Source organism: Camelus ferus, chromosome 16 (genome assembly GCF_009834535.1).
Source record: "Camelus ferus isolate YT-003-E chromosome 16, BCGSAC_Cfer_1.0, whole genome shotgun sequence".
NCBI classification, from domain to species: Eukaryota; Metazoa; Chordata; class Mammalia; order Artiodactyla; family Camelidae; genus Camelus; species Camelus ferus.
The window spans coordinates 19,136,137-19,159,976 of NC_045711.1; the positions used below are offsets into that span (position 1 = coordinate 19,136,137).

At 52.5% G+C, this 23,840-nt stretch overlaps 1 protein-coding gene across 4 annotated transcripts; it reads left to right on the top strand.

The window, feature by feature from the left end:
- The first annotated feature begins 215 nt into the window (after window positions 1–215).
- COPS3 (COP9 signalosome subunit 3) lies at window positions 216–19,887 on the top strand. Of its 4 annotated transcripts, none has more exons than XM_032499038.1 (12): window positions 216–372; window positions 3,900–4,029; window positions 6,187–6,299; window positions 6,391–6,440; window positions 7,678–7,893; window positions 8,062–8,241; window positions 10,709–10,849; window positions 11,960–12,133; window positions 14,964–15,050; window positions 18,108–18,221; window positions 19,190–19,270; window positions 19,568–19,887. In XM_032499038.1, the coding sequence occupies exons 1-12, from the start codon at window positions 318–320 to the stop codon at window positions 19,619–19,621; spliced, it is 1,395 nt and encodes a 464-aa protein (XP_032354929.1). In that variant the 5' UTR covers window positions 216–317; the 3' UTR covers window positions 19,622–19,887. The 4 variants fall into 4 exon arrangements, with proteins under 4 accessions (XP_032354929.1, XP_032354931.1, XP_032354930.1 ...); XM_032499040.1 differs by having other exon boundaries at window positions 7,801–7,893; XM_032499039.1 differs by lacking the exon at window positions 14,964–15,050.
- Window positions 19,888–23,840: the final 3,953 nt, after the last annotated feature.

The window sequence follows — 23,840 nt, forward strand, 5'->3', positions numbered from 1 at the left end:
CAGGGATCCGGCCAGGTGGAAAACGGACAAACCCGGAAAACACGTGCCTAGTTAAGACCTGATTTCCTCGCTTTGTCCGCCGTCCCCGCTAAGTGGCGGGAGCGAGCTCACGCGTGCGCAGAGCAGGGAAAGAAGAGACAGCGGCTTCCGCCGCCGCGTCCCCGGAACTGCTTCCATGGAAACAGTACTAGCGGCCCAGGCGCGAAGATCTCGCGGTGCCTCGGAGGCGGAAGTGACGTCACCGCCCTCGAGGCCCTCCGGTGGGTCGCCGGTCCTCGTCCCGTGCGCGCCGCCCCTGCCGCTCGGCCGCCGGGAACATGGCATCCGCACTGGAGCAGTTCGTCAACAGCGTCCGCCAGCTCTCGGCCCAAGGTGAGGCGCTGGGCCGGGCCGCGAGGCCCCGCGAGGCCCGAGCTTGCGTCCGGGCTGGGCTGGGCTGAGGGTCGCGGCGCTGGGGGCGGGGCTGACGAGCGCGAGCGGGCCGCCCCTCCGCCCGGGCCCCGGCCTGCGTTCCCGCCCGCGCCCCGCCCCGCGCCCGCCGCCGCCGCCGCCGCCGCCGCCGCCGGCGGTGTCCGACCCTCCCGGCTCCCGGCCGCCCCTCCAGACCTGGCGGCGCGCGCGGCCCCCCGGGCTCTGCCTGCAGGTCCCTCCTGGGGGCAGAGCTGTGACCGGTGCTCTTAGGCCCCTGATTTTCATGCCGTCGCATCACCTGAGCATCAGGCCTTGGGCGCAGAGTTGAAGCAGTTGGCTGCTGCTGAGTTGTCCGTTTCCCTGTTTCTTCATCTGCGAGATAGAAATGTCCCCGCTCCACGGAGGTGTGAGGACGGGGTGGGCGGAGCCGTAAAGTCTGGGGGCTGCGTGACCTTGGACAGGCACCCGTCCTCTTTCCAGCCCTGTCTCCACGTGTGACGACGGCAGGTGCTGTCCACCTCGCTGTCCGGAGGTTATCTGAGGAGTGTGGGCAGCTCAGTGCAGCGGGTCTGTCCCGGTTCCCACGTTGCTGCGACAAGTTAGGTTCACAGCTGAGGCATAGACTTGCGGTCTGCAGGAGTGAGGAAGCTATCCCTTCCTTCATTTGTGCCCCAGACCTCAGTTTCTACGTCCTGGGGTGCAGTGTGCTTAGATTTGGGTTGGAATCCTGTCTTAGTCACTTGGTGTGCGAGTCACTTAATTTCCCTGGGTCAGTTTGCTTATTTACAGGATAGAACAAGGGCTGTGGTTGTGAGCGTCAGTCAAGCAGGATTTCTGATGTGAAAAAGCCTTGCACATGTGCTCTGTCCAAGACACAGCTTTTGGAGCAGTCTGCCAGGCAGAGACACATGACACTCCCACTGCCCCGGGCTTCTGAGGCTCATGCTCCCCAAATAGCAAATGTCGAGTTTCTGTTTCCTCTGCCCTTACTCAGAATTTTCTAACGTGAACATTAAGTGCAGGGAGTGTTATAATTTCCAGCTTTCTCTGGTTAGAGGAAATTTTGTCGGCCACCGGGCTGGTTGGGCTCATTTCAGATACACCTGGTGGGACTTAGGTTTGCTCTCCCCTTGGCCTGCCCGAGTTACCTGCCTTACGATTTCAAGGTGACCCTGCATTTCTCTTCGATCTCGACTCAGGTTAGGTTATTTAATTGGGAAATAAAGGATGGAAATGCTTATTTCTGGGTGGTTAAGATCATTGCAAGTGTAGGGTAGAGAGTTAAAAAAAGGGGGGGAGCAAATTAATTGAAAGTAGTTTCTTTCCTGCCAGTGAGATCTCTGCTAAAATGATGGTGTGTTGGCATTTCCCAGGTCAACTTGTGTTGCTATCCTGAAAGAGTATGCCTGATGAGATCATGGGCTTTACTACTGTTTTGCAGTGAGTGTGACACTGATGGAGTATTTCCTTTATTTTTGGTAAAAATTTAAAAAGTGTAGTAAGAAACTCTGGAGTAGAAATGATCTAAGTTCCTAGCTACAGCCTCTTGGATTTTAAGCATTATACTACTTAAGTGCCTTTTAATAGGAAAAAAAAAACCCATCAGCTACTAAATAGAAATAGCTGGTATGGCTAGTTGAAGTTGACAGTGTGGAAGAGCACTACTGAAGGAGGCAACTCGGGGTTAGTGCCCAGGGACATACTGTACCCTCCACCACCACCAGAAAGACAGCGCTGGGACCTGGGAGTGTAGAGTGTGGCTGTGGTCTCTGTCCTTAGAGTAGCCCATTACGACGGATGCGTCCACGGCATCGCTGATCATCAGGGAAATGCAGAGCAAAACCACGATGAGACGTCACCTACACCTGTCAGACAGAGAATAACAAATGCTGGCAAGGATGTGGAGAAAAAGGAACCCTCCTACACTGTTGGTGGGAATGTAAATTGATGCAGCCACTGTGGAGAACAGTATGGAGGTTCCTTAAAAACTAAAAACAGACTTACCATATGATCCAGTGAGTCCCACTCCTGGGTATATATCTGAAGTAAATGAAAACATTAATTCAGAAAGATACACATACCACAGTGCTCATAGCAGCACTATTTACGACAGCCAAGATACAGAAGCAGCCTAAGTGTCCATCAACAGATAAATGGATAAAGAAGATGTGGTGTATGCAATGGAATATTAGTCTTAAAAAAGAATGAAATTTTGGCATTTGCAACAACGTGGATGGACCTGGAGGGCATTATGCTAAGTGAGCTAAATCAGAGAAAGACAAATATTGTATGTTATCACTTACATGTGGAATCTAAAAAATAAAGCAAACTAGTGAATATGACAAAAAAGAAATAGACTCATAGATTTAGAGAAGATACTCATGGTTACCGGTGGGGAGAGGAAAGGGGTGGGGGGCCACATGGGGGCAGGGGATTGAGATACAAACTGCCACGTGTGAAGTAAATAAGCTACAAGGATATATTGTAGAGCACAGGGAATGTAGCTGCTATTTTATAGTAACTATAAATGAGATGTAACCTTTAAATATTGTGAATCACTATCTTGTACACCTGAAACTTACATAATTTTGTAAATCAGCTATTCCTCAATTAAAGGAAATTCCATTGTCAAGGGAAGGGAACTGGTGAGTCTACCTCAGTGCACCGATTCTGGCCCCATCGATTCTGTGCTTTAGTTGTTAAAACGTCACGTGGTGGACTAGGGGAGAGACCAGCTGCTAAGCAAGCAGTGTGTTCTGAAGCCGGAGAGGACCCAGTCTGTCCACTTGAGTGACCTGCCATCATGGTCCCAGGGGAGCAGAGATCCCAGAGGACGAGTTAGTCCGGGAGGGGCCCAGGCTGACTGAAGAGGAGTGTGGGGCGGGTGGAGGGAGGGCAGCCGGTGAGGAGGTGTCAGGGTGAGAGGTCGTGGGACAGTTGGTGAGTGAGACCTGGGAGACGCCTGGACGTCCTCAAGCCTGGAGAGTAAGGTGATTGCATTGGCACTTTAGAAGGATCAGGCAGGTACCAGGATGGAGTGTGGGCTGGAGGAGAGATGGAGAAGGCAGAGCCCTTGGAAGGTGACGACGTGGTCCAGACAGGCAGTGATGGTGCTCTGCATCACGGCGGAGGGGAGGGAGGGAAGGGAGCTGGAGGCTTCCCAGGCAGCTTAAATCATAGTTGGTGGCATTTTGGATCCAGGAGGGAGGTGAGGGGGTGGTGATGGTGGCGTGTGCACTTCTGGCTCAAGGCCTAGAAATGGGAGTTGAGGGAATGGGGACCTTTGGGGCCGGAGGAGAGTGGGGAGTTGTGCGGAGGCCGCAGGCTAGGTCGTGCCGCACCTCTGGCCTTTCCTGGTCATCCCCTGCAGTGAAGGAGACACGAGAAGTCATCTTCAGGCCCTTGCAGGTCGGAGGCATGAAGCCGAGACTTGACTTCTCTGGTTTGGTCAATGCGGTAACTGAACGTAGTGTTGTTCTGTTTTCCAGGGCAAATGACGCAGCTCTGCGAACTGATCAACAAGAGTGGGGAGCTCCTTGCGAAGAACCTGTCGCATCTGGACACGGTGCTCGGGGCTCTGGACGTGCAGGAGCACTCCCTGGGCGTCCTCGCCGTTCTGTGAGGCCCCTTCCTCTGCGCTTCCGTGCTTGCTGGGACTGAGCACCGCGCACTTGTGGGCTTTATTTTTTGGTGTAGGAAGTAAACAGCATTGGGCCCTTCTGCACGACGAAAGTCACGGCGTCACGCTTGCATTTTACTCATCCCAGCTGACCATTGCTTTTATATTTTGTTGTAGTATTTTTTTAAGTCTTATGTTTATACAGATTTTGAAATTTATTTTTTAAAAAGGAATGGCTACCTCAGGCATGGGCCCTAGGTTTGCATTTATCTGAATACTTTGATCCATGTAATCTGTCGGATTCTCCACTTTTCTAATTTGAAAAGGGAATAGGGAGGAGTGATGGAACAGGCTGGGTGACGGGAGCAATTACCCACAAGCCAAACTGCCTTGCTTCAGATTCCCTTCGGACAAGTTCAAGCTGGGTTTTTCCTTTTTCGGTGGTGGTGGTGGTGGTGGCGGCGGCATTTTTTAAAAATGGAAGTCGTTGATGTGCAAGTTTAAGCCATTTTAAGACCAAGTTAAATACAGCTTGTTTCTGTTGGTCTGTGGAACTCTTGTGAGTCTGTGCACTGGAGAGCTGAATTCTCTTCCTTTTGATGTTTTAGTACAAATTGGGGTTTTATAGTGGCCACAAAAGTTGAAATAATGTAGATAAACTGAGAAGAAACTGGCCTCAGGTGAGGTCTGGCTTCACTCACCCTGGGGTTCCTGAGAGGTGTGTGTCAGGAATAGAGTGTGGACAGGCGGAACAGCCAGGGTGGAGGGTCTGCGCTGTGCTCTGCGGGATGGTGCTGCCAGCCACGTGTGCCTGTTTGAACGTCAGGATTCGACTCCTCAGCTGCACTTGCCACATCTCAGGGACGCAGGACCTGCCCACTGCCCCTGGGCAGCACAGATGTGGACTGGGGCCACCTCTGCAGAGGGTTCTGCCACCTGGGGCTGGCCGCTAAGGGTGTCTGCCATCTGTGTTTTCTGATTAAAAGAGCAGGCATCATGTTTTATGTGCACGTCAGCTTGCACGCTGCTGTACGTCAGGTGAGATGGTGCGTGTGAGAACATTCAAGGCTGTAAGGCGTTCTCCCCCGCGTGGCTGTCAGAGAGAACCTGGAACAGCCCTGACCTTGTTTCCGGGCCCCCAGGCTTGAATCTCTGTTCCTCCGGTTACTAGGCGTGGGGCCCTGGGCTTCTTATTTTTATTTATAAAACGGAAATCTCAGTGCCTTAGCGACCTGTTGCGAAGCCCAAGTGTGGACACGCTGTGATCCCAGAGAGCGTGGGCGTGGGTGTGAGTAGGCGTGCTGTCACGGGACCTGCGCAGGTGGCGCTGCGAGGACCGGAGGATGATGAGGCAATGCTTTCCAGCTCATGTTTCTTGAAATGAGTTACAGCTGTTCATTGAAATAAAAAGGAGCGTAAAGTTCACTTGGAAGCAGTGTCTAGGCGGTAGCAGCTTCTGTGATTTCTCCCCCGAAACCTGTTCCCTGCCCCCTCGCCGCCTCAGGGTGTTCACGCTGGCTCCTGACGGCCGCATGCCGAGTGGCCTGGGCTGGGTCATCCTCGTCATCCCTCTCACCGTCGCGCTCCCTCCTAGCCTGCCGTCAGCGCTGCCTCCCCGCTGGACCCAGCACCCTGAGTCCTGGGGCAGCATCTCGCACCTGAGCCGTGGTCCCGCCAGTCTGCAGCTTCAGTCCCTGCCTCCAGGCTGTTCCCCCAGGCAGGGAAGAAGGGGGGGGGTTCCAGTGGCTGGCCACGTTGGACCTCAGAGGAAGATTTTTTTTAATTGGTTAAAAGTTTATATTCAGTTACTGCACGAGTATTAGATGATCTGATATTTGGCTTCATTTAGTGGAGTTTTCTTTTTTGTAAGTTGTTCTTTTTTGGGTGTGTTCTGTTTCTTTTTCTTGCCTTATTGCTCTGGGTAAAAATTGTTATTTTATAAGATTATTTTTCTTAACCTCTATTTGCACCTGTGTTCTGTGTCTTGATTGTGCAAAGAACCGGGCCGGGAGACTCTCATGGACTCTGGTTCTTCAGCTGTAAAAGCACTGTGACTCCTCTAAAGTCACAGGGCGCTGGGCAGGATGGACTTGTGAGTAAGCGGCTTCCGCGCCTCCCCTGGGGCCGTCAGGACAGGGCTGTCTTCTCTGCCGCAGGTTTGTGAAGTTCTCCATGCCCAGCGTGCCCGACTTCGAGACGCTGTTCTCGCAGGTCCAGCTCTTCATCAGCACTTGTAACGGGGAGCACATCCGCTACGCGACGGACACCTGTGAGTGGAGCAGCCTTTTCCTCTTCTCCGCGGGATGTGCTCTGCCCTGTAGTCATTTATGTTTTCAATATTCTGTTATTGTTACATCCAGTTGCGGGGCTTTGCCATCAGCTAACAAATGCACTTGTGGAAAGGAAGCAGGTAAGAATGTTGTTCGAGTATTTATAGTTCCATTTAACGTGACCTAACGTGTGCCGCGGACTGGCTTGCTAGGTGACGGCTGGGTCCTGAGCGTCCTGCCATGGTGTCTGTGGTCCCCACAGAGCCCGGGCATTCGCCGCACAGACCTGTGCTGGGGTGGTGGGGTGGCCGCCGCCTGTGTTTGAACTGCCCTCTGGAGCCCTTGGTGTTGTCACAGGCAGCTCTTCCGTTTGCTCGCTAAAACTTGTAATTTGTTTTATGGCATAATTCTAGCTGCACAGAAGGTTGTCAGCATGTATGATTAGCTGCCATGTGTGCCCTTCACCTGGCTTTCCACTCTTGCTCATTCTTGTCTCTCTTTTTCCTGAGCCTTTGGAGGAAGTGGCAGACCTGGTGCCCCTTATCCTAAGGACCTCGATGTGAGTTCCTTAAAAATCAGGACGTTCTCCCCTGTAACCGCAGTGCAGTGATGAGCACCAGGAGATGAGCCTTGATTTGACCTTCAGCAGCTCTGACCTTATTCAGGCTCTCCCAGTTGTTTCTCTAATGACTTTTATGACACGAGAAAGTCTCAGATTGTGGGATACATCGCACTGTGGTGTCTCTTTAGTCTCCTCGGTCTGGTAAACTCTTTTCTTTCTTTTCTGTGACATTGACACAAGGTTCTTTTTGATTTGAAATTGAGCTGTAAGACTAGTGGTGTGGAAGAGACTGAAGACAGAGCCGGATGGCATTTTGTAGGAGAGCGGCATAGATGGTGACAGAGAGAGAGGGTTAAAAAAGCCGACAAGCCTTTGCTGGAAGAGACGTGTGACTTACCCGGTTATCTGACGTCACAGCTCCTCTCCAGAAACGAGCTGTGCCTCCCTCGAGGCTTGTTGTCCGTGGTCAGGGCAGGAGGACCATCTGCCTGTAACTTGTGGTGTCGCCTTCAGCAGTGAGTTACTGTCAGGCAAGGGGTGCTGGCGAGTACGTGCAGGTGGTGCCTAGGCCGCCCTGTGGGAGATGCCAGCGTCCTTCCCCACAGGCTTCTTGAGCATAGGTCTCGGCTGCTGTGAATCACTTGGAAAACTTCTGTTTGTTTAGCTGTAAAGTATAATGAACTGTTGAGAACATAAAATTGCTTTGGATAATTGATCTTCATTGTAGAAAAGAGTCTTTATGGTTTAAAAAAATCGTACTGAGTTACTCTAAGTGTCACAATAAGCAGCTTAAGGAAACGTTTTCGACTGACTAGGAAGGGGAGCTTCCCGAGGGGCTGGGGGACCGCCCGTTGTTGCGTAGGGAGCTGTCGGCGAGAGCACAGGACCCAGCGCGCGGCTGCCCGAGGCCTCAGCTGAGGAGGTGTCGTCTCCCGCAGCCCCTGCGAGGAATCGGCGTCCTCAGGCAAGCCATCGACAAGATGCAGATGAACACAAACCAGCTGACCTCGGTCCATGCCGACCTCTGCCAGGTGAGCAGCCCGGGTGCGCCGCGCCGTCTTGTTCTGGGTGCTTCAGAAAGCGGAGTAACGTGGTCGGTAAATGTAAGACAGAGGACTTTCTGGAACGTGTGAATTCGCTCCTTCTGCTGAAGCCTGCCAAGTCCGGCTAGAGCGCTGATTTCTCTGCGTTTTCCGCAGCTGTGTCTGCTGGCCAAGTGCTTCAAGCCTGCGCTCCCGTACCTGGACGTGGACATGATGGACATCTGCAAGGAGAACGGGGCGTACGACGCCAGGCACTTCCTGTGCTACTACTACTACGGCGGCATGCTCTACACCGGCCTTAAGGACTTCGAGAGAGCCCTCTACTTCTACGAGCAGGTAGTGGCCCTCCAGGGCCCCTGCGGCCGCCGGGATGGGCACTGGCATGTCCGCGGCTGGAGCCGTGGGTCCCGGCCTGGGTTGGGGGTGAGGGTCCGTTCAGATTTCAGTCTGTTTCTGTGGCCAGGTGACCAGTGGTCGCCCGCCCTGGAGGGGAGTGGGGCAGTGGAGGGAGGAGTGGGCTGGTCCCAACCTTGCCACTGACTCCGTCTGATGAGGGTTGGGGTCTGAGCTTCTGGGGAAGAGTGGAATGGACCGGCCTTCGAGGTGTCTTACCGAGTAAAATGTCCTCCCGGCTCGTGATTCAGAGGACATTAAGGAGGACCCTGTGGAAGGCCCCTCGCACCCGGGCGTCCGAGCGATGAGACGGGCTCCGTGGTTCTGGGTGCTCACTCAGGGCCTGGAAAAAGACACACGGCACTGGCTAAAACCAGTGTTATATGACAAATACGTAAGATGTTCATAAGTTCTGTTTTGTTCAGAGCACCTGTTGAGGGAGTGAAAGAGACCCCAAGATTTCGAGGAACTCACTGTTTGTCTGAGATGCTCGTGGAACCGCACCCCCACGCCCGTGACTGGGCGTCGCCCCAGTGGGTGGGGCTGACAGGCATTGCCGGGGGCGCCTGGGGAAGCTGACCAGAGGGTGCTGGTGGGCAGGGGCAGTGTCACTAAAGGATGTGTCTTGTCAGGTGAAACCCTCCAGGTGACTTTAAGTTAAGAGCACACAGACAGCTGCGGACACACACTTGGCTGCCACTGGCTGCCGTATCGCTTCATGGCCCAGAAGACTCCCCGTGGAACACTGCTGGTCTGGGATAGCCGGGGGGTGGGCACTGACGGGCCAGAATGCAGTGCACTTAGAAAACATCTAGCGCAGGTGGTGAGGACGTAAAAACAAAACAGTTCTTGTGTTTCGAGATAGACTTTTACCTGGTAATTCCCTCTTCTGCCCTGATGACAGGCACTATCCAGTGTCAGCCTCCGTTGTGCCACTGTGTGCTGATGATGTGCCTTGGTTAGAGATGGTGTTAGTGCCTTAATTTCAGAAGGCGAGGCAGATTTTTTTTTTTGCTTTAAAAAAAATTCCAAAAGAAGGATATACTGGAAGAAATTCAGATCTCAGCCTTATTAAGTAAACAGTGAGAGCAGTTTCGTCCTCAGACCGCAGCGCAGATGCACCGAGCTTCCATGCTCCCGACCGGTGTTCCCCTCAGCAGACCCAGGTGGGTCACTGTGAAAGCAGTGTTGCAGAGGGGGAGGGTACAGCTCAAGTGGTAGAGCGCATGCTTGGCACCCAAGAGGTCCCGGGTCCGATCCCCGGTACCTCCACCAAGCAGAACTCAGTGAAGAAACCTCATTACCTCCCCCTCAGAAAGCAGTGTTGCACAGACCCTCACGCGCTTACAGGAGTGTTTCTGTGGAGTCATTCTCAGGAGAGGTGCCTTCCAAGCTCAGCGTCTTGGGCTTCGGTTTGAAATATTTGGGCTGATTTGGTTGTGGTGGTTTTCAGTTCTTAACCTTCATAAATCCACGTGAAAGAAAGTGGATGGAGATGGGTTGGGGATACTTGCAGGCCACGATTCCGATGAGGCTTATGTCCAGAACATACAAAGACGTCTTATGTTCAACAATAGAAAAACTAGAACTTCTAAATGGCAATGGATTTGAATGCACATTTCTCCAAAGAAGACATACAGGTGGCCAAAAGCATCAGGGAAGTGCAGATGAAAACCACAGTGTGATGTCAGTTCACAGCAGGATGGCTGAAACTGGAGAGACAGCCAGCTGTGAGTGCTGATGCGCACGTGGAGAATTTGGAGCCCTGGTGGTTGCCGGTGGGGGTGTCAGAGGGTGTGGCAGGTTAAATGCAGTCTCCACGTGGCACAGCAGTGCCACTCCCAGGAGTGCGCCCAGGAGCAGAGGGCCAGCGTCCACGCACAGTGGCAGGATTCCTGAGGCCAGAGGGTGGAAACAGCCCAGGTGCCCGTTCACTGAATGAACAAAACGTGGTCTCTCCGTACAGTGGGGTGGGGCGCCCACATGGGTGAGCCCCAAAACGAGCCACTGAAGCCGTTCACAGAGCCCACACGGTGCCCTTTGGGTGAGGACATCTGGGAGCTGTGCAGGAGGGGAGCGGGGCCGGGGAGGGGAGGTGGCTGCTTGGGAGTCTGGGGCTTCTCTCTAGGGGGTGAGAATGCTCTGAAATTAGGAGTGGTGCCGGTTACCCAACGTGGGGAAAACACCAAAGCCCAGTGAATTGTGTGTGTTCCAAGGGTAAAGTCTATAGCCTGTGAATTATGTCTCAGTAAAGGTGTTACAAAAAATAATAGGACATTTTGCTTAAGTTCTTTTTTAAGTTAAGTGAATTAGGTGAGTCGATGAAATACGAAGCTCATTAGGGCACCCCGTGCGCTTGGCTCGCCGTGGGGAGCGCTGCCCTCACGCCCCCCCCCCCCCCCCCCCGCAGGCCATCGCCACCCCTGCCATGGCCGTCAGCCACATCATGCTGGAGTCGTACAAGAAGTACATCCTGGTCTCCCTGATACTGCTCGGCAAGGTGCAGCAGCTGCCCAAGTACACGTCTCAGATCGTGGGCAGGTTCATCAAGGTGAGGTGTAGGCGCAGCTGCTCCCCTCAGTGACGTGCTCTGTGTGCGGAGCTGTGCTGTGCACGGGTCTGCCGTTCTCCCTCCCAGCCCGACGGCAGCACCGGGCAGCAGGTATCTGCTGGGGTCACAGCCACGGGCCTGGCGGGTCCCTGCTGCCTTCTGTCCCGGGCGGCGGGTTTCCCCTGTCTGGACCCCGAGCTCTGCTCACCGAGCCTCTGTTTTCACTTGAGGACGTGACTTAATTTTTTCTTTTTTGGTCATACGTGCTCATGGTTTTTTGTTTTTGTTTTTTACATTGAGGTCACAGTCATTTTGAGAACAATCTTATGCCGATCCTCCTTGTACAAAACTCAGAATTTCCAGAGATCTCTGAAAACCACCCTGTGAGAAGACCCCTGTGCTGTCTGTTGAGGACAGCCAGTGCCGTCCTCCCCCCAGGAGACCCTGTGGTGGCTGGGGCTCCGGCTGCCGAGGCACAGGTGGGGGAGGGGGCACGTGAGCTGTCCCCTGGGCCCCATGGCGGGTTGTCCCCGTGGCCCTCGAGTGACTCGTTTTAGAAGGAGCACTTTTATGAAGTGGCATCCTCCTGACGCGGCACCGTCCGCGGGAGCAGTGGTTTGTTCGTGGCGACAGCAGCGATGGCAGGGAGCAAACAGGCTCGGAACAGATACAGGTTTGGGGCCGTGTCTGCCTGTGCTCCTCAGGGCCGCCCAGCTCCCTCAGGCCTGTGCCGGCCCTGGGATCGCCTGTACCCGTTCTGACCGCAGCGTGCTGCGGGGTGGGGGGCAGGAGGGAGCCCGGGAGCTGGGCTGTGCTTGCCTGCCTCCCAGTGCAGCTCCCGGAGAAGAATCGGGGCTCGGTGGGGAGAAAAGCCCTGCGTGCCCTTCCGGGTTCGCGCTCTGCTGCAAGGTTGTGGGTTTTCAACAATAAACTGCTCCACAGTGAGTCTCTAAAGCAGGCGTTTGCTTTGGGTGAGTCACAGCTCGTCAGGCGGCAGCAGGATGAAGGGCTGTCCGTGTACTGGCTCCAGACGTGGTGCTGTGTGTTCTGCTTCCTGTTCAGATTTCATTCCTGACTCTGTCTGGTTTCCTCCTGCCCTCAAACCTGCAGCCTCTCAGCAACGCGTACCACGAGCTGGCACAGGTCTACTCCACCAACAACCCCTCGGAGCTGCGCAACCTGGTGACCAAGCACAGTGAGACGTTCACCCGCGACAACAACATGGGGCTGGTGAAGCAGTGCCTGTCCTCTCTGTACAAGAAGAACATCCAGAGGCTGACCAAGGTGCGGCTGCTGGGCGGCTGCGCCCAGCCCCTGCCTCCCCTGCGCCCAGCCTTCCCCCCCCACCCCCCCGCCCCACGCCCGGCCTCCGTCTCCCCGCGCCTGTCGTGCTCGGGAAGCGGGTGCAGGGATGAGGTGCGGCAGGGTCGCAGTCCTGAGGACTCGGCGCGTTTCTTAGACTTTGACGTACATGTTTCAGTCTAGCGCAGGGGATTTGAGAAGCGGACAGGTGACAAGGAGGACAGGTAGGCAACGTGGCTTGCCTGGGAGGCAGGGAAGGCAGCCCGAGAGAGGTAGACAGCCTTGGGGGCAGAGGGTGACGCTCTGAGCTGGCCTGCCCTCTGCGTGGGCATGTGTGCCCTCAGGCCAGGGTCACATGGCCACGTGCAGTTCAGCTGTGGGAGGTCAGCCTGTGTAGTTTTTATTTTCACGATGAAAGTAAACCTGATCGGTTTTGGTCATAGGAAATGTGCTTATTACGGAGGGTTCACGCAATACAGGAAAGCGTAAAGGGAAACGGAGCCCCGAGAGCCAGGAAGGTGGGGCCGCAGGTGGTAGGACCCTGCGGAGGAGGGGGGGCAGCAGCTCAGGGCTGGGGGACGTGGTGACCGCACACCCTCTGCCCTGGGGCGGTGGGGGGACAATGGTGGCTCTGACAGCGCCAGGGCCTGGAGAGGCTGGTGGGGGGCCGAGGAGGGCGTGCTGGACGGAGTAACTGTGGCCTCCTGACTAAGATCAGCAGAGGCGTCGTAAAGCTGGCTTGTAGGAGGGAAATGAAGAGGAGGAAGAGAAGGCAGCTAGAGAGCTTGGAACGGCTACCGCTGTCAGCCGGAGCGAGGCCAGCGCGACCCACAGGCCGGAAAGCCCGGCCCTGAGAGCTTCGAGGTCGCCGGCAGCCTGGCTCCCCACAGGGTTTTCTGTTTGTCCCGGTGCTCTAGGTAAACTCCTGTCCCCCCGCCAGGAGGACCCCTGGGAAACAGCCACACCTGTACGCAGGAGATTAGTGCTGGGAGTTCAGATGAAAAATCAAAACGTTAACGGGTACGAGACAGTGCACTGTTGAAAATAGCGTTAAATTGCAGAGTGGCAGATAAAGGCGAAATGAAGAGTTAGAACTTGAGGAATCTCGTGAGTCGGCATCACTGCAAACGTCAGTGGCTGTCTTGCAAGGTCGGCAGCCTCGGGCCATCGTGTGGAGCAAGGTGATGGTGTGGAGGGAGGAGCCCGGGTGGGGAGTGCAGCTTTCTGTTGTGGGCTAGATAAACCCAGAACAGGAGCTGCCCAGACACGAGGGTCAGTCCAGGGCTGGGCAGGGCCCTGCGGCCACCAGTGTCCTGGGTCCTGTGCGTGCTGCCTCACTGTTGACTGGGGGCCTGCTGGGGCGGGGCCGCTGCAGGGTGTGGCCTCGTGTCCCCGAGAAGAGTAACAGAAGGGGAAAGGCGAGGACGGTCTAGCCTGGCAGGCAGTCTCGTTCTGATTCAAAAGGAGAGGAATCAGGAGCTCTCAAAAGTCTCAGCAGGTGTGCCGGTGTCGGTGTTGGGGACTGGCGGCATGTCCCAGGGCATGGCTGGCTGGAGGGCAGCTGTGGGCAAGGGGTCATCACGTGGGGTCAGGCCTGCGCCGTACTGATGTTCGGTGGGCGTTTCTCTGGATCCCCTCCCCCTCCTGTAGGTGTAGACACTCCCGTGTTCTGCGCCTGCTCTTGGTTCGGTGCTGTCACCGTTGCCATGGCAGCATGAGCCGGTGTCCTGGCGACCTCTCACGCACTGTGTTGCTCAGGAGCTCGTCCTCTGCTGGCCAGCCCTCTTCTGACAGGCGTGCGTGTGGAGGTTCCTACTTACTGTGAAGTAGGAAACATGATAGTTCTGTGTGTTTAGAAATGCTCTCTTTTGAGTCCTCATCGAGTTAAAGCCCTTGGGCACCTCTTGCAATTAACAATACTTTCATTTCTGGGGGGTGCTACTCTCCGAACTAAAGTATATGTGTAGTTTTTGGTCACTAGCTTATCCAGAATTTTCAGCATCACTCTCTCGAGTGCCTGCTCAGAAGCTGCTGTCGTGGTGACCGTCACCACCTGCCCTAGAAAGGGAGCTCGCTCTCTGAGTGTGCTCCTGAAGGGGTGTTTTCACGCGGTCCCAGGTGGACCTGCGGTGAGCTCTGGTCTCCTTTGAACCCCTCATCTGTTGACACGTTTTAGCATTGAACTTTGAAGGATAAATATGGTTTTTTTCCAGTATTATATTCTTTAAAGGTGATACATTGATGGTACAGAGTTCAGAGATAGAGCAGTCTCCGGCCAGTCCCTCTACCCCAGCCGCCCTTTCTCTTCCCCGGAGGCAGCCAGCATTCCAGTTTCTTGAGCCCCTTCTGGAGGTCACCTGGGTACCTGCGAGCGCATCGTTCGCGCGTGTGCCGCTCATCTGCAGGCTCCCTTCCCTTCGCAGGCGTGAGCACTGTGGGCCCTGCCCTGCCTCCTCCTCTGTGTTTAGTGTAAGCGTAGCTCGGGCCCTTTCTCACGTCGTCACCCCTCCACAGCCGCAGAGCGGTCCTCTGTGTGACTGTGCTGCACTGGCGAACCTGGCTTCGCCGTCGCACATGGAGGCTCCTGTCCTCTCCCACTGGGGGCGGCCCTGTGCATCTGTCAGGAAGCCTGTGCGGGCTTCTGTCTCACGTCATCACCCCCCTAGGAAGCTCTCAGGTCATCTGCACAGCAAAGAACTGTTTTGTATAGTCATGAAAAGCAGTTTTCAGTGGCTCAGTGCAACTCTGCATGTTTAATGCAGTTTCTTCCGTCAGTGCTTCTACTTGTGATTGATTAGCTTCTGAATTTCAGACCTTTTTAACGCTGTCGTTGCAAGACATGGCGAGTCGTGTGCAGTTATCTGGGCCTCAGGAGGCAGAAAAGTACGTCCTGCACATGGTAAGTGTGTTTACATTTTTCAGAAGTTCGTGGATTCTTTCCTTGTGAAAGTAGCAGGCGTTCATTATGGAAAATATAAAGCAGGAGAAAGGGGACGTCCACTGGGCGTGTTTCTTGACTTCCTCTCAGTCTGGGGCGTTGTCGGGTCACATGTGCTCACGTCGTGTGCACGGCTGTGTCCCGTTTGTGCTCATTGTTTGTGTTCTCGTTGGCGGAGACTTCGTAAGCACCACTTGCAACACTCATGAAGTGTTCGACGTGCACAGAGGCACCGAGCAGCGCTGCCCACCTGCTGGCTGGTGACGAGGGCACAGACCAGTGCCTCCCGGAGGGCCAGCCCAGCCCTGCTGCCCCAGGACAGCCCGGCAGCTCAGCCGGGTGACGGTGGCCTGACTCGAGCCCTCAGCCCTCACGCACCGCGCTCAGACCCAGCTTCGACGTCCAGACGTCTCCAGTACACCTGACATCCCATCCGCTTCCCAGTTTCACATGCTCGCTCCCCAGTTTGGTTAAATGACTACATGGCAACACTCCAAGCTGAAATAGCATGATCTCCCTGCCTGTTCAGATGTAAAGGGCGTGGCTCTGACCTGAGCCACCAGAAGCAAACCCAGGTCCTCAGCCCAGGGCAGGCACTCTCCTTGTGTGCGGAGGGCACTCTGCCTTTTCCTCCCAGTGACCGCCCCGCCCCCCCCCCCCGTGGTCTCAGGGGCAGTGCCCGTCGGGATTAGGAGTGACAAAAGTACTTTCAGCTGTGATAACGGAGCGCCTTCTTTCTGTGGTTCAGCTTGCCAGTGCCTGGAGGTGTTTCAGCCTCACCCTCAAAACAGGAACACCCCCCAGACAAACAGAACCCGTCCGACTTCACCAGCCTCTGAGTGCCTGCCAGGGGGCATGTGCTATCCCAGGGCTCCGCCGAGTGGGTCACCCTGGACCCTGGTCTTGCCCAGCGGCGGGAGGGAAGAGGGTGTGCGAGTGGCGAGGACACGGCCAGTGGAATGCTCAACCGACACGGACAGGCCTGGACAGGCTCTGGCTCAGCCGGGGTTTCGTCTGCAGGGGATACGTAGCATTTGTCAGGGCCAGTGTCTGAGGACGCTTCTGCTTGTCAAGCTGGGGTGCTGCTCCCCTGGCGGCAGGGCTCAGGGGTGCTGCTCGACCCTGCAGGGCAGGGGACAGACCCCACGAAGAATCGTCTGGCTCACAATGTTAGCACTGCCACAGCTTGGAAAATCCTGTCCCTAGAGAGGTAAAGTTTAGAAAGGCAGGGATTTTCCTTTTCTTTTAATTAAACTATTTTTCTAGAGCAGTTTGAGGTTCATAGCAAAATTGAGGGGAAGGTACAGTGAGCCCCACAAATCCCCCGCCCCCCATATGCATAGCCTCCCCCACTGTTGGGACCCCCCCCCCCGATGGAACGTCTGTTACAGCGGCTACACCTGCACCAGCAGGTGTGTGGTCATCACCCAAACCCCAAAGTTCGCACCAGGGCTCATGCTTGGTGCTGTACGTGCTGTGGGTTTGGACGCAGCGCAGGGACACGTGTCACCATCACTGCTCTGCCTTGTGCTCCGCCTGTTCACCGCCCCCACCCCTGGTCTCACGGACCCCGCGGTTTTGCCTTTCCCAGAACGTCACGCAGTAGGAGCCGTGCAGCGTGCAGCCTTCTCAGACCTGCCCCAGCCCTCCCTGTGGCCAGAGAGGTGGCTGCTTTCCTGACCTCTGACATCTTTTTCAGTCGTGTCCTACTCTTGAGCTCTGTAATGAAAGGACACACATTTTGGGTCCAGTTTATTTTGCTCGACATTATGAGATTCGTGCACTGTGTATAGAGTTGTGGTTTATTCGTTTCAGGGCCACGGTGAGTAAAGCTTTCTGTTCTCACTACGAGGACGTTCGCGTTGTTTCCAGGGGTAGTTGTCACAGAGAGCGCTGCTGTGGTGAACCAGGCCTGCGTTTCCTCTTGGCGTATTCCGTTCACTTCTTGTAGACACAGCTTTCACGCCTTTAGTTCAGTGTGTCAGGCTGCCGTCTGTTTCCTTAAGTAGCACCCGTCCCTTCTAGGCAGCTCGGCTCCACTGTGACCGGTGGACTCATTGCTGTCACCCGTGGAGTAATTTGTTAGGAACAGCAAACCTGTTTGGGATTTTTTGGCTTCCTACTTTTTCCCTTCATGGACAGGCTCTGGCTACAAGGGTCAATCAAATAAATCCCCAGTCATTCACGCAAGCGAAGACCGCAGACCTTGGCGCCGCCTTGGAGTCAGCACTGGCGGCAGAGTTTTCTTGAAGCATCAGAAGATTGTTCCTACTGAAATGAAAGTGTGTTAGGGTTTCATTTTTTTTTTTATTTTTATTTTTTTTACTTTTTTTATATTGAGTTATAGTCAGTTTACAATGCTGTGTCAAATTCCAGTGTAGAGCACAATTTTTCAATTATACATGAACATACATATATTCATTGCCTCATTCTTTTTCGCTGTGAGCTACCACCAGATTGTGTGTATTCCCCTGTGCTACACAGTATAATCTCTTTTATCTAGTCTACATATGCCTGTCAGTATCTGCACATTCTGAACTCCCAGTCTATAGGGTTTCAGTTTTTAAAACGCAAGGGTGCAGTGTAAATGATATCTCACTGAAATTGTTTGAAGATGCAGACACTTCGAAAACATTCCGCACACTGTGTGGTTCCACTTCTGTGAGATGCCCCAGCAGGCAGATCCACGGGGCTGAAGGCCAGTCAGTGGTCGCACATCTGAAGTATAAAGAAATGGCACCCAGTTGTTCGCTTTAAGGTGGTTAACTTACATTATGTGAATTTTATCTGAGAAAAATGAAAGGAGGGGTGTGTGTGTGTGTGAGACCCCTTTGCATCTGTACCGGCACCTAGGACATAATAGGTGCTTGATAAATACCTGTTGAATAAACAGGTGGTACTTAAAATACACATACGTGTTTGGTTGGTTGGTTGCTTTCCCCGTGACGTTTGTATTTGAACACTCCATACTCACATAGTGTTCAAGCCTAAACTGCTTTCCTGATTTCTCTCTTACAGATAGAAGATGGCGAGATTTTTGCAAGTATTAATCAGAAGGACGGGATGGTCAGTTTCCACGATAACCCTGAGAAGTACAATAACCCCGCCATGCTTCACAGCATCGACCAGGAGGTGAGGGCGAGCCCCAGGCTGTCCTGCCGGGCGTTTGCCATGTTGCACCTGAGACGCTGCCTCTGTTCCAGGGCCACTTTAGTTTTAAATACAAGTAGTTCCCAACTCATTTCTAAGAACATTTTATTTCCTAGAAAGTTAACTTGGCAATGGACTGCTTGAAACTGCCAGATGTGTGGCTGCAAGCAGATGGTGGGCTGGAGTTCTCGTCCCGCTCGCCGCAGCCTGCTCCTCTCCCGGAGCACTTGAAGGGTCTTGTCATTAGCACAGTCTTGTCCACACCCCACCGTCACTTACAGCACTGTGCCTCGTGTCTTTGGTGAGCCGTGTCTGGAGTTCCGGGTTGGAAGGTCAGGAAACCTCGCTCTGAGGAAGTGGGCGGCAGAGAGGGAGGCCATCCCGAGGGTCTCGCTGGGCAGCAGCCGTGGCGCCTCTGCGCCCTCTGCTGGGTGCTGTGCTGCGCGCCTCTGGTTCTGGACGTGGGTTGGGGGTGTGTGGGCGGTCTGTTTCCCACCTGCGATCAGGGAAACGGACTGGGCCAAACGTTAGGTCTCACTAGGAAACCTACAGGCAGCGCATGCCAGTACAGGGTGTCTCCACAGTCCTTGGTTGGTACTTTAAAATTTTAAGAAACTCGAGAACTGGAAGGTTTTTTTGGTGACTCACTTGATGGGAACTGTCCCCTGAAATGGTGTCTAGTCTTCACGCCCCTTAATGTGAGCGTTTCTAGGCCTCACCGCGGAAGACGCCGATGCGTGTGATGACGGCGTGCTGCGCCGGGCCCTGCCGGGCTGTTGGCTAACAGACAGCACTGTCCTGTGTTCACATTCTGAATCCAACAAACTCTGACCGGAAAACCCGTGCAGCCTCCAGGTTGCGAGCCTGTCGCTTGGTGTGCGTGGTCTAGGCTGGAGGGTGTGACTGCCCTGAGCCCTGCCCGGCGCACTCACCTGCCGTCCCCCACGCAGATGCTCAAGTGCATAGAGCTGGACGAGCGGCTGAAGGCCATGGACCAGGAGATCACCGTGAACCCCCAGTTTGTGCAGAAGGTGCGGGGCCCCTGGTGGGGAAGGATTGGGGCCCACCAGGAAAGTGAGCCTGGTTTCAGGTTGAGTGTTTACTTCCCAGAGCTCTTGGAAATCCCAGGAGTAAAGTTCACAGACGAGTGCTGACTAATGCCAGCGTTCAGGCTCCGGGCTGGGAGTGTTTGGGACGTGTCGGGGTCCCTGGGGTGGCCTGCCCTGAGTCGCATTCAGGGTGACGTCCTCTGGAGGAGCGGGTGCTGGGTGCTGGTGGGAAGCCCTCGACCAGGGCAGCCGTGAACACTGCCTCTCCCTCCTTTGCAGAGCATGGGCTCACAAGAGGATGATTCAGGAAACAAACCATCCAGTTACTCCTGAGGCCAGCGCTCGTCCTGCGTTAGAGGGAAACTGTCCCTCGGCTGGTGGCAGGTGTCGGGAGGGCAGCAGGAAGGACCAGCCACTTCGCCTGGATCCTGCCACGTTACATTTTGTTTTGACATCTTCAGTCCTGTGTGCTTTCAGAGAACCATTCTCTCTGCAAAGAAAGGAAAAAATTTTCAAACTTTAAAGCTTGTGGATTTATTTATCCTCAGATTAATGTTGTTATTGCATTAAATCTGCTTTTTTGTTTTAAATTATTTGAACATTGGTGTGTCTTCTGTATTACTTTTTTCCCCTCTGAGAAGTTTTTAAAGAATACACTGTGACCAGAAATAGCTTTTAGAAATTATTGGAAGATTTGAATCTAAAGTTGATTTCATTTGCCTTTAAAAAAAGGAGAAAGAGAAAGGCAGGCGAGGCCGCCAGGCAGAGGCTGACGGTTTAGAAGTGACGGGCGGTTGAGAGACGTGTGAGTCGCGAGTAACGGGTGTCGTGTGCTTTCTGGCCTTCGCTGCGCTGCACTCCTCTAGTCTCAAGAAGGGCTTTTTGTTGTGAAACAGATGCCAGACTTTCCTGCTTTTCTCCTGGAAGCATTTTCTGTTAATCTGCACGGCTGCATTTGGATGTGTCCAGGGTTGCTCCCTTCAGACCCTTGAAGTGCGTCCCCACAGGTTCGCCTCACTGGCCCCGCCATGCTGGGGAGGCTTTGTGAAGCGTGGTCAGTTTAAACTGGAATTTGGTCCTTGAAGAACGTTTCTCTCTTGCTGGTAACGTTCACTTTTTCAGGTGTGTCACGTTGTAGTCAGTCACGTTTTCTTCATTTACAAAAAGAAACTCTGACACCTCGTGTCTAAAAGGTCGCCCTGATGGGCTTTGGGGTCACGGGCTTCATCGTGACGACAACTCCTGTGCTGCCAGGAGGCGGGCTAGGGCTGGCCCGACCCCGGCCCCGACAGCTAGGCCCGAGTGAGGGCTGCCGTGGCCTCCGCGGCCGTCCAGTCTGCACACGTGCGCTGCGTGGGAGGGACATGCTGCTGCCGCACCTGGGCTCCCGCCTGAGTGGTCACCAGAGCCGTTTGCGTGAGTAGCTAAGACTTGCTTTCAGTTAATTCTCAGCAGCACATCACACTCACGGCACCTGCAGCATTTTGGTGGGGCCCGGAGATGGTGAGTGTGCACCTAGGGAGTGAGGGCATCTGAGGCCCTAGGCTGTGGCCCGGGCTGGGGCTTCACTGGTGGACTCAGGCTGGTGACTTCTCTAATTTTAATTGTTTTAGGTTTAATTTTGGGTGGAGGTAATTAGGTTTGTTTGCTTGTTCAATTAATTAATTAAACGGAGGTGCTGGGCGTTGAACCCGGGACCTCGTGCGTGCTTAGCACGTGCTCTACCACAGAGCTCTGCCCTCCCCGACCCTGGGGGCTTTTCAAGGTTGTCTTTTCGTGGTAATCTCAAATGTTAATAAATACTCTGGATTTATGAGAATAATTCATTTCCCTCAGAATTTAATACTTGTATTTCCATTTGTGTTGGTGCCATGTGAAGCCCCCCAAGGGACAGTGTTCAACTTTCAGTATAGACTTTTTTAGAAGAGTATGCTTGGTCTGAGAGATCTCCAGTTTGGGATTGTCGATGAAAATAATAAAAAATCAAGAATAAGAACAAAAGTTTTATTGGAGCCAGTCTGAGGACCAGCCCTGAAGCCTGCTTCCCAGATGACTTTGAGAAACTGCTCCGGAGATGTGATTTCGAGCACAGTTTTATATCTTGTCAGAACAAAGAACACTGAACAAGTCAGGGGTACATTTCTTCAAGGTTTCAAAACAAAACAAAACAAAAAACCAGATCTGCACATACATAGGACTCAGCGTGGCCTGGGCACCTGGGACTGGAGTCTTGTCGTCGAAGGAGGACCAGCACTGGCGTCCCAGGAAGAGGGCACTGAATCTTTATTTTTGACATGGACACTCTACTTCTGGCCAGTGTGCCCTTTTCTTTACTAATTAAAGCAGATGGACTGTGTATGTTTGATAGGCCACAAACAGGCTATTTTAGCATAAAATTCAAGTGAACTCATGTATAAGCCAGAATGACTTCCCTCTATCTCAATATGTGAAAATTAAATTCCTTTATCAAGATATACTGGCGTAAGGTATTCTGTAAAGAAACATCTGGTTGCATGTTTTTGAAGTGGCTGTCGATGTTTTCTGAGCCAAAGAATAGTGGGCAAGAAAGGAATGGAATTTTTCTGCCCTGCATGGAAGGCACCTCCTTTATTTCGTTTAGTAAATTGAAATCCCAAACGAAGCTGGAGAGTAGAATGTTACTGTAAAAGATACCAACTCGCCTTAGTAACAGAATAATGCCTGTGTAATCTAACCAGGGAAAGATACTTTTACTTCTCCAGCAAATAGTTTGGCAGGGGGGAAAGCTAAGTCTTGGCTTTCTAAGCACGCTGAACTGCTGGACCTTCCTTGTTCAAGTTCTCTCCTCCATGCCAGTGGTCAAGTTGTATTCTAATTCTCTCCTGTTACTTGCTTTTCAAAGATGCAGTTTTGGACTTGGACGTTTTATGTTTCTGGGTTGCAATGTGAAACAATAGCCAATTTATAGAAGAAAACCATTATTTGCAGGTATGTCTGAGCAGTTGCAAGGGGCCCAGAGAAAATAAACGACTGGGTGAGATTCTTGTGAATAGGAAAATGTGATGGCTGGCTACTCTTTAGGCACTTAAATTACTTAATGGTGGTGAACAAAAGACAAAATCCTATCTGTAGCCTTTCCTAAAATCAAAAGCTGAAGCCAGAGACCTTTCACTAATTGTAAAAGGCATTTAATAAGACTGGAATCATAATAGTCTGTAGAAGTATATCATTAGACTAAAAAGTAACCACTTGGGATTTAACAAGTAGCTAGTGTTATATTAAATCGCCAGCTAATAGGCAGCTAGTATTAGATTAAACACACACACAAAAGCTGTCAGTTGAATTTTTTTTTCTTGTGGATGACATTTTTTTAAATAGACTTTATTCTTTTAGAGCAGTTTCAGGTTCACAACAGAACTGAGCAGAAAATACAGAGTTCACACATAGCCCTCCCCACCCACACATACATACTCCCCTACCCTCAACATCCCCCATCAGTGTGGCATATTTGGTACAATCGATGAACCAACATGGGCACATTATTATCAGCCAAAGCCTATAGTTTACATTAGGGTTCACTCTTGATGTTGTACATTCTGTGGGCTTTGACAAATGCATAATGACACGTATCCACTATAGTACCATACAGAATAATTTCATTGCCCTAAAAATCCCTTGTGCTCCATCTATTCATTCCTCCCTCCCTCTCCCCAAACCCCTGGAAGCCATGATCTTTTTATTGTTTCTGTAGCTGTGCCTTTTCTAGAATGTTATTTGGTTGGAATCGTACAGTTTGTAGCCTTTTCACACCGGCTTCTTTCATTTAGTAATATGTCTTTTAAGTGTCTTCCATGTCTTTCATGGCTTGATCTTTTTTTTTTTTGCTGCACATATATTTTAAAATTTACATATATGTACTGTTCATTGTTTCTAAGAACGTTTAGAGCTTTAGTTTTTTAAACTTACATAGTTATCAAGCGAATAAAGCCAACCACAAAACAAGAATTAATTAAAAAAGATACGTACATCCCCGCTATTAACAGCAACATTATTTATAACTGCCAAGATATGAAAGCTTCCTAAGTGCACACCAATAGATGAATGGATAAAGAAGGTATGTAATAGAACACAACTCACCCATAAGAAAGAAGGGTATTTTGCCATTTGCAGCCCTTCATTCACTTTTTTTCCACTTCAAACCCAGAATTTTATAACGGGCATAAATATTTCCATTGCATCAAAAACAACAAAATACCTAGAAATAAACTTGACCAAAGAGGTTACCTATACTCTGAAAACTGCAAAACATTGATGAAGGAAATTGAAGATGATACAAAGAAATGGAACGACAGCTTGTGCTCTCGGATTGGAAGAATCAACACTATCAAAATGGCCACACTGCCCAAAGCAGCCCACAGCGCCATCGCAGCCCCCGTCAAAATACTCACGACACTCCTCACAGAACTAGAACAAACAAGTCCAAAATTTATAAGGAACCACAAAAGACCCCGAGCAGCCAAAGCGATCTTTCGTAGGTTTTTTAAAACTTTTTGTTCTCTTTTCTTACGGTTTG